The sequence below is a fragment of the Magnolia sinica genome, chromosome 4 (assembly GCF_029962835.1).
Source record: "Magnolia sinica isolate HGM2019 chromosome 4, MsV1, whole genome shotgun sequence".
NCBI classification, from domain to species: Eukaryota; Viridiplantae; Streptophyta; class Magnoliopsida; order Magnoliales; family Magnoliaceae; genus Magnolia; species Magnolia sinica.
Genome location: NC_080576.1, coordinates 19,492,314 through 19,510,439, shown reverse-complemented (window position 1 = coordinate 19,510,439; position 18,126 = coordinate 19,492,314). Strand labels below are relative to the sequence as shown.

At 40.6% G+C, this 18,126-nt stretch overlaps 1 protein-coding gene across 1 annotated transcript; it reads right to left on the bottom strand.

Annotated features, from left to right (window-relative positions):
• Positions 1-3,363: 3,363 nt before the first annotated feature.
• Positions 3,364-13,312, bottom strand: LOC131242678 (protein disulfide-isomerase). Its single transcript, XM_058241473.1, has 11 exons — positions 13,061-13,312; positions 10,514-10,544; positions 10,086-10,373; positions 9,775-9,963; positions 9,538-9,663; positions 7,894-8,031; positions 7,621-7,740; positions 7,314-7,431; positions 6,084-6,196; positions 5,102-5,292; positions 3,364-3,643 (listed from the first exon to the last, which is right to left on the bottom strand). Exons 1-10 carry the CDS (start codon positions 13,261-13,263, stop codon positions 5,104-5,106), a joined length of 1,515 nt encoding a protein of 504 aa, XP_058097456.1. The 5' UTR covers positions 13,264-13,312; the 3' UTR covers positions 3,364-3,643; positions 5,102-5,103.
• Positions 13,313-18,126: the final 4,814 nt, after the last annotated feature.

The window sequence follows — 18,126 nt, the reverse complement described above, 5'->3', positions numbered from 1 at the left end:
TGAAAGGTGTGCCTTACCTGATTAGTGGGTCAGTGTTGCTCACGAATGTGTCACTGATGCTACAAATGGCCTCTTCACCCCCATTCGTGAGAATCAACTTGCATTAAGTTCAGTTGTGAAGCTAGTTCTTGCAAGTAGCAGAAAGCATATGTTGGATATGGGCCTGTAGGGTCCCACTTGTGGCCAATTACTTGCTGACGGGTCGCATAAACTTCACTTTGAATAATCTCCAGGTGGATATCCCTTTATCATGTGCATGTAGGTCTCTCAATTTGGATCAGATGGGGAGGGGATTGAGGTTGGATGTGATAGGAAGAGGCTTATACTTATGATAACCAACTTCTCTTGATCTTCTTGAATCCTCTTATATTAGAGTTGCATTCTCTCGTCTAGAGAGAAATATTGAAAATACCTGATTATCCATTAAGCTTCCTTTATATGATGTAAATTATTAATAATATCTAGTAGTCATACTAACTGTGGATCACTCTCTCTTTCTCCTCTCACATAGTTAGGCAGATTGTTGGTCTATTTCAACTGTGTGAAGGTACTTAAAATCATGTAGATGCTGTTTAAACATCTTGATATGTAAAAGCCAAGCCTGTTTTGGTATTTTTCAGAGGCATGGTTGGTTAGAAACCTATGGTTCAGATTTTACTTGTAAAAAAGCATGTCAACGACATAGATTCTCTTTCCCTAAGAAATTTAAAAAAAAAAAAACACTTAAAAAAGGAATTATAACCGGAGGCTTTGCACAACATACTCAGGTTTGGAGTATCATCCAACCAAGTGTATGTGTCAGGCCAATTTGCATCAGTTTCGTGCGCCTAATGATATTCACATGTTAAAAGTCCACATTTGAGGTACAATAGAAATGCTTGTTATTAACATATTTTATTGATTTTTGTTTATCTTTTTGTAGTTTTTGAGACTGATTTTTGACAGAAACTTAGGCATATTATTCCATTCTTACTGGGTATCTATCTACCTTGGACGGCACTGTGGGATGCACCTTGGATAAAAATGACCTGAAAATCACATGGATACTGGTAGAGACGTGTGGGTTTATGAGTAGGTTCTATTCTTGGTTGTCTTAACTTTGTAAACATCACCACTTTGGAAGTATCCAACGTCTAGAAATGAGAGGGAGAAAAAAGGCGTTTTGTTTCATCTAAAGCCTTCCCAATTAACTGGGGTTTGTTACATATAAATCCTTTTCTTCTACTCTCTATTTTACTCTATCAAGGCCATAGTTTTAATTAGATCATAGGCTATCAATTTTTATTTATTTATTTATTTTTGAAGTACTCTACAAGCGTCCTTTGGGCCTTCCACTCACCCTTTAACGACCTTCAACTTTGACCACTACCTTACTAATCCAACTTTTCTATCTGTGATGTAAAAAAAGGTGGCTGAAAAAAAAATATGAAAAAGATCGACAGTATTTATATTAAAAAGGCCCAAATCCGATAGCTTGATTACACCGTGCAAAGCCTTCAGCCTAGGATCACGTAATTACAGAAGAAAGCGATAACAGATGGCTATTTGTTTGGCAAGAAATTATACAGCTGTCGTCTGATCCTGTGTGATCGGACCATTGATAATGGCGGTATCCAACCTGGATAAAGTCCACTCATGGCCATCATAGAAAAACTCCAGAACCTTTCATCCATCCTATTATTATTATTAATTGCTGCAGCAGCTGCTGTTGTTCTGACCATGGGGGGTAGTCAGTGATTGCACTCAGGGCCCGTTTGGATCCTACCAAATAAGGACTATAATCACTCGACAAGAGAACTCTTACATGCGAACGTGGACCGTCATGCTATGTTTAGATAATCCGATATGTAGTTCTCAGGCTATCCCTGATCTCCACTACGAGAATTTTGGTCCCCCCCCCCCCCCCCCCCTGCATTCGTCCATTTTTTGGTCCCCTACTAACTGCATAGTTTAGATAATCCGATATGTAGTTCTCAGGCTATCCCTGATCTCCACTACGAGAATTTTGGTGGTAGCCGTCCGATTCATTACGGAAATTTGCCAAAAAAAAAAAAAACAAAAAGAGGACCAAAAATCTAATAAAGAAAGATATTTCGGCAATCCACTGATCTGGTGCACCTCACTACTAAATTGTGACAAAAACTCACCTATGTGGGTAAATCTCAACCATTCAATTTGTGGCCTTGAGTACACAGTCGATACAAACTGGAAAAGTCCCAAACGATCACGCCCATTCTGGAAAAGTCAAATTTTCGTAGAACAAGACTAGAGATTCTTTCACGGAAATTTTCATAAGAGACTACAACCAGGTTCAATTGATCCGACACAGGCTTCTCACATCGTAAGGATCACCATCCACTCATTGAGTGGACCACAATCGAATACTGTTGTTAATCAATTGCTACACATTGTTTTCTATGGTGCAGCCCGGTGGACGGGGCTGATTTTTGCACAGGGTCATCCTCATGGTGGGGCAACAACCTATTGGAAGAGTTTGATGTCTCTCTCTCTCTCTCACACACACACGATAGGCTGAAGTTATGTGCAGGTGAAACAGAAGTCATGGACAAACAGTTGGACCTGAGACCTCTTATCTTTAAGATTCAATAAGCATTAAGAACCACAAATATCACGTGGTGGCGTGGTGCTGCACCATGTTCTAAAAGAGATCGGGAAGCAGCTTCTTACCATGATAGCAATTCTCGCTCCAGAAATTTCTTGGAAGCTTTTCAAGATTTTTTAGGCTTTTCATGGGAAAATCTTTGCTGAAAATTAAATATTTAAACATATTTATTCTTAATTATTATTAGTATTATTATATATAACAAATTCCTCAATGTATGTTTCACTTCCTATTACGATAAAATCACACGATATTTTAGATCAGCCAAGATTGTGAAGATTTGGCAATAATATAGTCTAATGGATTTGTGGGGATACTATCACGCCATTTTCAAAACCTGGGAAAAAAATGTCAAACTGCTTTTTTTATTTTTTTTTTACACGCGCACACACACCCTACACACTCACGCTAGTGGAATTTCACCACCTATGGGTACTCGAACCCTTGACCGGGAGTTGAAACTCCAGAGAGTCTACCACCCGAGCAAGAGTAAGGACCCAAAATGTTACCCTGCTTGTTACATCAGGATCTTAGATGTGTAGGAATTTAAGCATATATGGCCATTAACCTCTCAGATCCAAATTCAAATAACATCCAAACACCTCCAATTTCTCTATTTCATACAAAATCTGAAAGTTTCTCCTCAACAAAACCTTCACCAGAGAGAAGGCATGACACTACTTGTGGACCTTTTGTGTTAGGCATGATACACCATTTAAGCAGTTGATAAGGGCGGCCACTTAAAAAAAGAAGACAGATTTACACATCCTATAGATAACTCAAAGCAGGGCCTCGTGTTATACATTCAAGTCTCCTTTTTCATTACAAAGTAGCAACTACAAGGGCTACTACCACCTACACCCCAAAACCAGAGAATACATGTAGAAAAGACGAGAAAGAAGCCTACAAGTTTTCTATTTATTCATATACCTACTATGTGATCCCATCCCAGGATATTTTCTCGTTACTACTGTTAAGGCCTGTGTTGGTGGAACATCGCCTATATCACCCGACTCCCACCTGCCAAAACAAGAAAAGAAACCATGTTATACTCAATATGGGTTCAACTTATTTAATTTCTTTGATTCCTGTTTGAAATCCTCAGTTTCTTCCCCCTTTTGTCCATCCCTAAACCATGGTCTAGAGTATGCATCAATACAGAACCTTTTGTTTTCGATATTAGTAGGTTCTAATTTCAAAACCAGACTGCACTTTTTTTTCTCAGTAGTTCAGTCTCAAATGGTCCAACCTGTCAGCCCAACGAGTCAGACCTGGGGCGTCTAGGTCATTAAATACATAAGCAGTACTTCTATTCATGCAACAAAACTTTCAGTAATCAGCCATTAGCATCATGATTTCATAAGCAGCATTCAATGGCTCAAGCTCACCAGCTCAGATCAACGCTTAAACCTCTTGAACCATTTGAACTTAGCATTAAGAATGGTTTCCTTCACTGAATGGGCAGCCAACTCATTATTTTGCATGGTTCAGTCCAAACCGATTTGACTGGCTAATCCAGTCCAGGCCTTGAACACTGGTTATGGCTTCCAAACTTTCACAAGGTATTTACTTTATATAATGCTCTGCCTGTGTTTTTCTTTTTACACATGCCCACACCCACCCACACCACATGGGCACTTGACCCCTGGTCTCAGTGTCGAAACAGAGACCTGTCCATCAGTGAGCCATGGGACCCGACCCAGCTAGGGTTGTCCTATGGGGTAGTTTTTTGCAGCATCACCTATCCCCGTACAGAACAATGGCTATAAATATTTCTAGTAATTCAAGCAGGCCACCGTTTAATATTATACGCTGCTTGAAAGGTATCCCAGCAGCCACCACCTGCCGAATTTATAAAATGGGTACCATCCAAACCAACCACTTAAATGCAGGAATATTTCCAATTTGGTGTTAAACAGCCAAATTTCGGCAGCAAATGACTGGAACGATCACCTAAAAGTATAAAAAATCAAGAAACAGACAATCACTACGGCCATTTAAGAAGACAGGAAATACAGCCCCCCATATACAGATCAATATCATGGCTTTCTGGAATACAAGTTCAGCAGTGAATGTGGGCCAGGTTGGATGTTTTGGCTAGAGCTCAAGGCCCATGGACTGGGCCCACATAAGAGTTTTGAGGCCTGATAATTAATTGGACCAAAACAAAGCTGGGATAATATAGCAACGCCATAAGGTTATGCACTTGGCTATCATCCTCGCCTAGATGGTTTGCCAGCAGGATCTGCTGGATCTGGGTATTTAACTGAATGGGTAACTGACCCACTCACACCCCTAACTACAAGATGGCAAGTAATGGATGCAGTTATGTCAGTCGATAGTGTTGTAACCCGGGTGAATGAAACTTTACATCTCTAAGTACCTAGCTTCCCACATGAGAGAAGTAATCAATCAGCACAAGCCAGGAGTTTATTTTTCTGGTGGAATCAACAGTGAGCAGACAAGGCTGGGAACTACCTTTATAGCTCATCTTTTACTGAGTCAGGCTGTACAGCAGCATCTCGATTCTTCTCGATAAACTCGATGATGTCCTCTTTTGTCCTATTCCCATCATATGGCACTAGCTTGCCACTTGAAGATTGAAAGTACAATGTCGGGTAACCTTTAACGTCAAAAGCATCATTTGGGATATCATTAGCAGTTGCATCCTGAACAATTGAGTGCAGCAGTGAACCATGTCAGATAGGTAAAGTTCAATAACAAAATAAATTGAAGAGCATAATATCTGAGGAAAACCCAATTTTATAAAGACCATAAAATAATTTATAGATGGTAGAACTGCAGAAGAGTTGAGTGAAAATATATCTAATGAAGTACAAATATGAAAACCAAACAAAATAAAATAAAGCTTACTACTATTAGTGACAAAAGAATAACCATTCAAAGTTGACAGCAAAAGATACATGAAAGCATCTTGCTGGTAGCAAAACCAAGACCCGGTTATAACTTGTTATTTCATTTTGGCAAATTACAGTGAAGCTCCCCCCAATATTATCTCGAGAAAACATCAAAATCTGAAAATCTTCTAAGAAATTCCCATGCCAAGAAATTGCAGAGAAAGAGATGGGTCACTATGGTTCTGCCTGAGTTTTGGAAAGATGGAAGGCTACACTACTGGACCTGGGACACCTCAAAATAATTCCAATGACAGTAGATGGTAAACAAAAACATGCAGCATGGATAACAAGTATTTCAACTGTTAATTTTCTCTCACATCCATCTTGTTCAAAAGCAACACAACAGTGTCAAACCAGTATATGTTCAGTTCATAACTGAAGCAGGAATCACCAAACTGCAATAATTGCAGCAGCAAGCAGCATCCATTACTACTGGAACATGAACATGCTTTTCTAACAGGAACAAGGAGAAAAGGCCTTGAAGAGTTGAATGTAGTTACAAAAAAAAACTCCAGTGTAAGAGGGAAAAATAGGAAACTTACTATCTTTGCAATGATCACACCCTTATCACCTTTAAATGAGATGGCAACTTCATCTAAGATTGGTGCTAATTTCTTGCAGTGTCCACACCAAGGTGCATAAAACTCGAGCAGAACTGTAGAATCAAATTCATGTCAAGCTATTTTATGGCCTTCGAAAATTTTATTAGTACCAGTAGCAGTAAGATGGCCAAAAAAAAACAGACAAAAACAAAAATATATATGTCAGATGGCACAAACTGTTTGTAAGAACTTTTCCAAAGAAAAACGCTACTATTGGGCTGACCTTATGAGAGCTTCCCACGCTGTGGGCTCCGTCATGATGTGTATTGGACATCCACCCACGTGCCCTACCATAATGGGCCATGTTGCCAAAAATCAGCCAAATCCATGACTTAAGTGGGTCACACCCCAGGGAATAGTTGAGAGTGGATGCCCACCAGTTAAAACTTTCCTGATTGTTTGTGGAGCCCACTGAGATGTGGTTACGACGTCCAACATGTCCATTATGTGTATCCCACATGGATGAGGGGTCACCAAATTTCAGGCCATTCCAAGACTCAAGTGGGCCCCACCAAGTGATTTTAGATGTTTTACGCATGATTTTACATGGTTTCAGAAGGTGTGCCCACTGAGATCATCATAAGGCTGATTTTTGGGACATCCCATCCCGGGAGGGGACCCACCAGATGCACAGTTCAAATGTCCAACACACATCATGGTGGGGTCCACATAGCTTGACCTCACGGGAAGCTCTCAAAAGGTTAACTCATAGTACATTTTCCCTTCAATGAAATCAACATTACTAGTGTGATCGAGCTCTTTCATTTTGCGCATTTTATTTTATTTTTTAAATTTTTTTATTTTATTCGGCATAATCACAACAACCCTTTCAACAAAACTAAAGGAATCACCATTTCTTTGGCAAGTGAAAAACAATTGTTAATCTAAAGACATAATAAATACAAGAAATCCTGGAACTACAAAAATAACTCAATATCAGATTGTAATAACAATAATAGAAGTATATATTAATAGACTTGAGATGAAGTGAGATAAAGTGCTATATAAGAAAGTAGCATGCATTAAAACCTTGAAAAAGTAAGATGTCCTTAAGATTTCCTAATGTGTTGGGCAATCCCTGCCCTTATTTTGACAAACTTCTGTTTTTATCTGCTAAATTTCATCAATTGTCAAAGCAAAATCCAAAAAGAGATGTTGTCAAGTACAAACCATTTTTTCCAGAGTTGAAAACCACATCATGGAGGTTGTCAGCAACAACAACCTTGACAGGATCATCGTTAGCTTCAGGAATAGGCTCAGATTTCACAAATGGCTTTATGTTTCCATCCTACATGTTGTCAAGTCAGAAAACATGATCAATATCAGAATCTTAATCTGTGAATACCGCTACAGCTGTATGGAAAGGTTAGATCTAAATTTCTAATACATAGTAGAATAGGCATGCAAGAAATCTGAACTTCAACAATAAACTTGCATGCAGTGTGAGAAGAAAATGTAAAGAAAGGAGAAGCATCACCATATACTCCTTCAACCAGAGAGCAATATGATCCGGCTCCAGATTTGGTTTAAGATATTTCTGGCCATCATTAGTTTGTATGATGATGAGGGGCACTTGTTCCTCTTTAAGGCCAAAGTACTGTTCAAAAAAAGGCAATTCCAATTTTAAAATATAAAAAAAAAAAAAAAAAAAAAAAAAAAACAGTGAGCGAGAAGGAAAATGTCAAGGAGCCACACAAAATAACAGATGCCAACAAAAGAAGGCTATGGTCCAAGCTTAAAGGAAATTAACCTGGAAGGCACCTTGACTAGCCTCTATATCACCAAGCAGAAAGCTTATGCCCTTTCCTTTGCTATCCTCAGCAACTTTATGGTATTTAGACTTAAAAGCCTCAAACTGGTCACTGCTGAAATTCAAGAAGAGCATAGCCTACCCATTTGGGAAATGGCAACAGAGAACATTAGATGCACATCCGAAACATGCAAATGTCAGAAAAAAGAATTCAATGATGCAAGCCACATTGTCCAAACATTTACTGCAACATGTCCCCCAAAGAAAAAAAAGCAACATCTCCACTAGTGCATAGAATAATATGGCATTGAATGACCACAAACACCAGTAATCAAGGAAACCAAAAACCAGTAACTAATATGACGAGCATTCCAGATAGTAACAATGGCGAGTGCCTGATAAACTGACTAGAATCACAATGAGTAGGTACACTGATATAGAAGGAATTTGGAACTTTCTATGAACTGTTTTTTATATTATCGATATTACTTTTATAAACTCATAACCCAATCAGATCCTGAAGAGAACAGCGGTCACCTTCTCGTCCATTGCTTCTTTGCCAAAGGAGTGTGTGATTGCTTTCTTTCTATCTATGCTTGGTGTGGAGTGGGTTATGTTTGTTCGCAAATGGTGATTGGCAGTCCTAGAGGATAATTTTTCTCGTTCCTGACATGGGCTGGCCATCTCGGCATTTGTGCTCACTATCTGTGATTTGGGACCTGTGGAAGGAACAGAATAACAAAGAATTTGGAGACCGGTGATGAATGCATGGAAGTAATAGGAAATATTGAAAAATCTATTGCAGCAGGGGCCTCTTATTGAAATATTTTCTTGAAATATTGCATTCTGGTTAGAGATTTTGAAGGCAGTGCTCTCGGTGAGGTAGCATCCTCTATGCCTGCTGAGGGATTGACAACCAGCCAACATGACCTCTGAAGGCAACTCATTCGCTAGGCAACATAATCTCTTTAGAGATACTGAGCAAGATGTTATGGGAGCTAATGCAATTTCCTCAGGAACTGATGACTGCAATGGAGACAAGTTGTGTGTAGTATTAGAAGGTATGACGCTTTCTTTGAATGTCACAAGGTTAACAGGTTGTTGAAGGTGATCAGCTGATTGTGTTCAGATTGGCTTGTGGCAATGGTCAGTCCTTCCCTGCAGAGGCTTGAAAAATTATCCTTAGGAGATTCAAATCTTAGGTAATTGATTGGAATTCCTTTTTTCTCATATTCAAGGAGAATTGAATGAGGCTGTGACTGCTCCAAAAAAAATCAAAAAAGAATAAGGCTGTGGATTCATTTGCTGTGGTACAGTTTTCCCCTCCATCATGATAGGCACAACATGTTAGAAGACTTCCATTGACATTTGAAATTTTCTAAATAGGACAAGTTCTGCATTCAAAATGAGATAATTTACATGCTTTTCCAAAGACAATCACTCCTTCCATGTTAGTAATGTTACAACTTGTTTCCTAGACATATTTACTGCTCTAAGAAAAAACCATGCAACTGTTATCAGTTTATCCATATGTCTAACACCTTTGAACTGTTCTCAAAAGCCTAGAGTTTCTGTAAGTAAAGAAATTGAAAGGAGAAATAGAAACTTGACAAAGATATATCAGCAACCTAGAAAAGCCATTACCTTTGCATTCTGGTTGTTGAAGAATTTTACAACAAAAGGATGATTATTGGAATCTTTGTTAAAGATAGTTAGAATGGGTATGCTAGCTTCTTCAACAAACTTCTCCATTGCATCCACATGAAAATCCTGCATGGGTAGGATAAGAAAATGAACCAGTGGGTGGAGAGAATTCCCCATCTGCAAAATGGTTATATAAAACAAAGATGCAAAATACAAGTCATGAAGAGCCAACAATACCTCAAAATCAACAACACGTTCATCAAATGGCTTGAACAACCTAAGAATGGGTTGCTTTACTGTTGATTCCCCTCGTGGAAGGAGTTTAGCATCCGAGGTATGACCAAAATCATAGTCAGAGCGCAATTTCTCTGCTAAGGTTGTAAAGTTTTCAAACTCTTCTCCAGAAAATTTTGGAAATATCCCCACCTAAATGGATGTACAAAGAAATCAGAGCTATCCAGGAATTGCCAGAAATTAAAGAAAATTAGAGCTATCAATGCGTTCCTGGAAATCAAAGGATCAAAACATGAAATAAGTTGAGCACTTACAACAAAAACCTTCGTGTCTCCAATAAGATTTCCAGCATCCTCTGAAGATTTTATTTCAGTAGATGCAGGACCAGCTTGCTTCTTCAAATATTCAACTATACCATCAGCATCCCGAGGACCTTTGAATTCTTGGATAGTCTTTCCTCCATTTCTTAGAATTTTAATAGTGGGGAAACCTTTCACCTCATACTCACTGGCAAGGTCTTTGTTTACTTCATCATTGGCATCAACCTTGGCGAGAATAACTGGGGGGTCATGGCTGCTCAATATGGATGCAGCTTTTTCATACTGCAAGTCAAGAAAGTAGGAACAATCGAATGTTGAGAATAAGTCAAGAATCTATTCACGCAGATCGTTTAAAACTTGTAAATCAAGAAGAGCATACATGCAAGAAGTTAACACAAGAAAATTATTAGGGAATTGATTACCTCAGGAGCGAGGTTCTTACAGTGCCCACACCTGTAAATCAGAAGGAAAGAAATAAATTAAAAATAAAGAACAGATGTTTGCTCCTTATTGCAAAAACGAATTTATCATGTGGAAATTGATTTCTATATCCACAGTTTTCGTCAGAAAAATAAACAAATTGTCGATTTCCATTTCCTCGAAAAGAGGGGCAGGTTGGGGGGAATCTATATTTCCACTGTTAAGACAGAGAGCTCTTGCTTTTTAACCGTTGTTGACCTGGATTCTTTACCAAACATTCTCCTTTGATGTGATGTTTGGTTTTCCATATCCATTTTTCATTTCCACCAATCCAAACAAGCCCAGGGAAATGACCCAGTGTATCAAACATGATAGAATCTAGATTTTTAGCTTCAAGGTAGGGCTAGAAATTTCCATCCTCTATGGAGAGCATGTGATCCTTCAAATGTAATGAGATGGACAAGCTTTTGTCTCCTCCATATTAGATTATCCTTGTTCAATGATTCCCTTGATTTACTGAATTATCTACATATTTTGAGAATGCATGCAATAATCAAAGCCATAATAACCAGATATGACATGAGACACTATGGATACATGTCAGGAATAAATAGGCACCAAGAGGTGTACAGTGGGGCAGGTAACTTGGTAAGTCTTCAAGCCCCAAAGAGGTGCATTGTGTGGCAGATAACTTGGTAGGAGGCTTGCAAGCCCCAAAGACGCCCTATCTATAGCCACCATTGCATGCGGCACATGTGCCAACTTGGCAAGTGCATGGAAAATCTGAGCAGTGAATTAGGGAGCCCCCTACTGTGAAGCTGACCATGTGAAAAATTCAGGCTCATCCACTCACTCCATTGGTCAACTAATTGAACAGATCATCAACTACCATTTTTAGATGCACCAATTGTTAGAGTAAGAAAACTTAATTGTAGAATACCGACCAACTATACAACTGTTTTATTGGTCATGATCCTCTTGCTACAGGGACTTAAGCATCTGAACTCAACCCAACACATGCCAACGTGAAACACAAGCCCAAGATCAGGCCTATACACCAGGGCGAGTGGCCTCACATGGTATTTGGCCTGGCCAAGGAATGAAGCCAGCCTGCTCATCAGGCAGACCACACACATCTGATAAGCATGGACTGTAGGACAGTTTTTCTTCAAAGTCCAATTCTGTTAGTACTATGCGGGCGGAAGTGAAACACAAGACCAAGATCTAGCCTATACATCAGGGCGAGTGGCTCACATAAAATTTGGCCTGGCCAAGGAATGAAGCTAGCCTCCTCATCAGGCAGACCACGCACGTCCACCAAGCATGGACTGTAGGGCAGTTTTTCTTCAAAGTCCAATTCTGTTGGTACCATGTGGACCAAGTGCCCTGATCAGGGCAGAGGAAAAATACACTATGGGGCCCACCGACCTGGATCTCCCACCATTAAGAGATCATGAACAGAGATAAACTCTCATGTGTCGATAGAGAGAAACTCTCAATCTGTTATAACAAGTTGCAACAACCTAGAGATCATCCCATTTTCAAAGCACTTGTAAAGCCTTTTAAAGACATGCACTGGTTGTCCATAAAAGTACACAAGATCATTCTATCTTTTCAAAATAAACTCTAAATTGTATCAGATAATCTTCTCGATTTCATATGTTTTCCACTGTTTGAACTTCTTTCCTAATGGATCCAATCATCACTTCTTTCTCTTCCGGTGGACCCCACCCATCATCCAGTGGGTTCTCATTTTATCTCCTCTCCTTCACACCTCTTCGATACATACACAAACTGTGGACCCTACACACCTCTCTAAGTTCTTGTTTGTCCTCCATCTAACCATGTGGGCCCCACATTCACACAGTAACTTTCCGACACCCGACTTGAGCCCTCTTTCTTCCCACAACCCCCATACTCTCCTCCTTCCTACTGGTTGCCCTTGCCAAGTCCAGTCCACAGCCGTATCATGCACAGTCAACAACCATCATTGCCACCACTGCTGGTCGTTTCCAGCACAGCAGGCGGCTGGATCCATCACCAACAGTGGCCCGATCCATCACCGCCAGTGGCCCGATCCATCACACCAGCAGCACCGCCCACAGTTGACAACAGCAGCCGAGCACCGGATCATACAACCTCCTCCGACAGCAGCCACTTCACATTCACAACACTGATCCGACTACCCCTGTCCGAACGGTTCTTACATCTCCGTTGCCCGCGTATGGGGAAAGTACCCATCACAAGTTCAGATGACAAGTCCCCTTCGCATCTCACACCAGCCATCCGGCAGTACAGGAAGAGTGGTCAAGAAGACGCACGCATGACTAGCTCAACGGTCAGGATCAAACAGACGCATCCGACCGGCCTAAGATGGACGGAAATCGCAAGGAGAAAAAAGAAACCCTAATACGCAAGACTACCACTGCCATCGGATCAACTCGATGGACACTACCACCTTTGAATAAACATCATCGACCAAATGAAATGAAATGAAAGTCGATCTAAAGATCTGAAAGATAGAGAAGGGGAAGAATAGAATACAATACCAAGGAGCGTAGAATTCGACGACGATGAACGGGTTTTTGGTGACGGTCTCAGAGAAATTGCTGGCGTCGAGGGTGAGAACGAACTCTTTAGAATCAGGGGCAGAATCAGGAGTTTCAGATCCATGAGTTTCAGATCCATCTGCAACGGCCGAGAAGACAATGGAGAACAAGATGCAACAGAAGATGAAAACCCTAGCAGCCATTTTGAAACGCCAGCAGCTCTTACTACTTTTCCACGCTCTTATTCTGGTATAGGGGGGTGACATATATAGGGAGAAACCGATAGACGAGAACGGGAATCGCGCATGGGGATTCACAGAAGTACTCGCGGTTGAGCGTGGTTTCTCGCACTCGCCTCACCTGTGGAATCGAGGAGAGTACGTGTGAGAAATCGGAGCCGGTCGACGGTCCGCATTTGGTTGTCAGACTGCATTTTCTGAACCATGAGGCCGGATCCAATACAAGCGTTTCTAGTTGAAGATCACCTTACAAATCGATGGGCAGCACTCGCCATGGTTTTTTCATGACATCCAATCCTTCCATCATGTGCGCCCACTCCTATTCTCGTCTAGGGTCAGAAATCAGGTCTATCCAAACTAAGGTCGGCCACACCACGTAAAATCATGCTAAAACCTCTAAAATCACGTTTTGTTGCAACCTGAGTTTTGGAATGGTCTTATTTTTCATGTAGATTCATCCTCTTGGATCTTTTGTAATAGATTATATGGCATGAAATCATGCACTAAAGATGTGGGGCCCACAAAAGATATGGAAATCTTTTAATGGTGGGCATCCCCATCCCAGAAAACCCTGTAATGTGGCTAACATAAGTTTTGGATCCGTCTGATATTTGGTAACCAGTCATAAAATCAGGGTGCTAAAATGATGGACGGATTGGATGTCAGAAAAACATCACAATGGGCTCCACACATTGATTTGCACTTAAAATGCCGGTTTGGTTAGAGGTAAATGATGGTAATTTGCGGTGAAAGCATGGTACAGGGAATACCATCCCGTAAACGGTGCGACTTTCCACCTATATTCAAAGCAAAACTCTTCTGGGAACCACCTAACGTATGTGTTATATCCATTATGTTCATTCATTTTTTGAAATCATTTTAGTCAGATTCTAAAAAATGAGGCAGATCCAAAGATCAAATAGACCACTCCACATAAAACAGTAGGTTCAATGGTGGACGTCATTGTTCTCATTGTGGGCCACCTGAGCTTTGATCTGCCTCATTTTTTGGGCTTATAATCTAAAATGATCTGTAAAAATGAATGGAGGGCATGGATGAAACATATAAATCGTTTCCAATAATGTTTTTCCATGTAGCGCATGTAGCACTATACGGGTGCACACAATCTGAGAATCTCAATGGAATGCTGTAATTGGTAAAATAATAATTATTTATTTACCATTGACCAGCGGTAAAACAAACAGGCCCTAAGCTTAACCTAGAAACGTCTGCATTGAATCCGGCTTACTTGATGATAGGCAGATCTGAGTTGCAGCACGTACGACACGAATCAGCGGTTCTGTAAATTGAGCCAAAAGTATGATATCGCCTGATGATCAGATAAAATAATCTAGGCGGCTGGAATTGCCTGATGGACACGAGAGATCTCTCAAACTTGTGAGGCGGGCGTCGCATGTGTAGGTGTCCTCGTTCTTAGACTCGCCCTGTCCTTCGTGCGCCATGCCCTAGCCTAACGATACACCAGCTATATAGCTGCTGTATTGACGTCAGAAAACTCTGTGGGTCTGATGATGAGATATGTGTTATATCCAAGCTGTTCATCCATTTGGCAAGCTCGTATTAAGGCTTAAGATAAAAAATAGGATAGATCTAACTATCAAGTGTACCACACTGAAAAAAGCCGTGGGTATTGAACGTCTACCACTGAAGCCCTTTTTGGGTCAAAGAAGTTTTGGATCAGTATAAACTTTTTTTTTTCACTCTTAATTTAGGTCATCGTGACCTTAGGAACAGAGTAGATGGAAAATAAATGTTATGGTGGGCCCTGTGAATTGTTTAACGGTGAAAATCATTATCTCCGCTGCTATTTGTGGTGTGGTACGGGTGATCTTTGAATATGATTCATTTTTGCATTATATCTAAAATTATCTCTAAAAATAGATGAACGGTGTAGATATAATAAATACATCACTGTGGGCCATGTAACTTTGAGCTCCTTTGAACCGTTCGTACAATGCGGATCTCGAGGAGCGGCAGTGCTCGTCTTCGCACGACACGTTTACACCAGCCAATCCGCTTCCGTTCACCTGACGAGAGGCTTGGACTCCGTGCATGCGTGTCAGGTTGGCGATGCGTGCCCGTGAGCGCACCCAGGAGTCCTGTTAGCGGCGCACGTGCTCCTTGGAAGGATACGGATTGCGCTGGTGTAAGTTCTTAATGAAACCATTTGTGTATTTATTTTATCCACACTGTCCATTCATTTTAACATCTCGTTATATTTCATGAGGCCACGGTTCAAGCGTATCTAAACTTTATATGGACCACGCTGCAGAAAACAGTGGGACAGTAATATCTACCTTTGACACCTACGTAAGGCACAACCATGTTTATTTGTCATCTAACCTCTTTATAAGATCACTACATATATAGTGAAAGGGAAAACATGGATGTCATTTTGATATAAAACTTATGTAGCCTGGAAGTTTTCAGTATCAAGAGTCCAATCCCTACTACTTCTTTGTTATGTTCCACTTGAGCTTTGTATATCTCTAAATGATGAGATCACGGAAAGTGGATCGAAACCATAAATAAAGCACCTATGTTAGGGTGGGCCTATAAAGTTCTTTTACGGTGTACCTTGGTGGTGTTTGGTTCACTGCATGGGAACCTGGTTAGATTGAGCCCAAACTATGGGGCCATTGTGATGTATGTGCCTTACATCCACATGTCTGTTCATTCTAAGATATTATATTTTAGAGCATGATGAAAAATAAGAAGTAAATCTAAATCTTAAGTGGACCAAAATATAGGAAACAACCTTAATTAAATATCCATCATTAAAAACTTTATAAGGCCTGTTACAATGTTTATTTTTCATCTAACCTATTGATAAGGTTATGGAAATTTGAATGAAGAGCCACATGAATATCAGCTTGATTCAAAACCTTTGTCACACACGTGAAAAACTTTTAATGACATAGGCTCCTTTATTATGGTACACCTGAGATTTAAACCTACTTCATTTTTTAGATTATGCCCTGAAATGAGTTTGCAAAATGTGGACTGCAAATACAAGGCACATACTTCACCGTGAGCGCTACGGTAAGATCACACCCACCTCGGTGATGAAAAGTAGATAGCGTGGGGTGTAACTAAGCTTGCTGAGTAAACTCTGTAGGGTTTGGCCGTGATTTGTATATTTTATCATTCCTTCCATCCATTTTATCCTAAAATTCACTCCCTTCATCCTTTTTTTTCCGTGAAATTTTAAGACATCAGGCAAAGAGTGAAGCATACCCAAAGTTTAAATGAACCACATTATGGGAAACAATGTGAATTGAACATCTACTGCTCAAAATTTCGTCGAGGGCTACTAAAGTTTTGGATCAAGATTATGCTTGTGCTTTCCCTGCATCTATGTTTTCGTGATCTTATGTAAAGGTTGATGACCAATAAACATTACCGTGGGACCAGAAAAGTTTCAATAGTGGAAATCATTATTCCCACTGCTGTTTCCTGTGGTATGGTACACCTGAGCTTTGGATATATTTTAATTTTAGTACCAACCCCTTAAATGGGCTGGAAACAGGGATGGACGGTGTGGGTAAATCACAGATATTCACGGTGAGCTGAGCAGAGTTTACTCAGTGCGATAATCCGTTTCCCGGTGAATCCGGGATCCACCAAAGCCGCAACCGTTGAGTTGTACCTGCGCATCTGCACGTGCCAAAGACTCATTGCTCACACGTGCCACATGTATGTCACCATCAGGTGGTCCCGTCTAAATGCGCTGATCCAAAAGCTACGTCGGGACATTCTTAAGGTGGACCACGTGCACAAAATAAATGAATGGTTGAAATTTATTCTGTGCAAGTGGTCCAGAGGTCTTGGTATCGACTCCTAGAGGGGTGGCTAACAGTGAAGTGTGAATTGACAAATGGTGTACTAACAAGCTAACCGAAAAAATATTAAAATTAAAATTAAATAAAAAATATATAAAAATAAAAATATGAATGGTTGAAAACACAGACCAAAGTGACCATCAATGTGCACGTGGGACCCACGAGATGAGCGCAATGAGCTGACATTCGGGCGATGACGTGTTAAGCGATGGAGCCGCCTCAAGATAAGCTGCGAATGCGATGGCAGTGCCACTCCAAACGCGCGATTCTCGTTCAAACCCCTAAACATTTGCCCACGTGGTTTTGGTGCAAGTGGCCGCGTTAGGAAGCGCCTAGCGCCTGACGCGGATTTCCTGTGCACCGGGCACAAGAAGTTCCGGTGGTCGGAAGCTGTGTGAGGTTACATAGATTCCCGTGGAAAATGCTCTCCGTCCATCAGTTTCAAAAGACTAAATCATTGAGATACGACACATCGTGCGGGCCATACGAAATGAAGCAGGGAACGGGAAACATTCACTGTTGAGACCTATAGGAGCTGACCATGATGTTTATATGCCATCCAAACCGTTCATAGGTTACTAAGATGACTTGTACGCACAAAATTCATCCGGATGCAAAACTTACGTGGTCCCCGCAAAATTTCTAGTGGTGTGCGTTCAATCCATGCTGTAGCATGGCCCACATGAGTATGATCTTCCTGATTTTTATATTCTTTCGTACTGTGTGTTCTTTCAAAACTGATGGACGGAGGGGATGTGTCACGGTCATTTCTATGACCCGCACAGCTTCCGCTTAAGGGTGCCGTGAGTGGGGTGGATTGCTGACCGTGGAATTGATAGTGATTCATGTGAGTTACATCCATGCCGTCCATCCGTTTTGAAAGATCATTTTAAGTTGTAATCCTACAAATGAACGAGATCCAAATGTCAGATGGACCACAATGCAGGAAATGGTGGTAATCGAC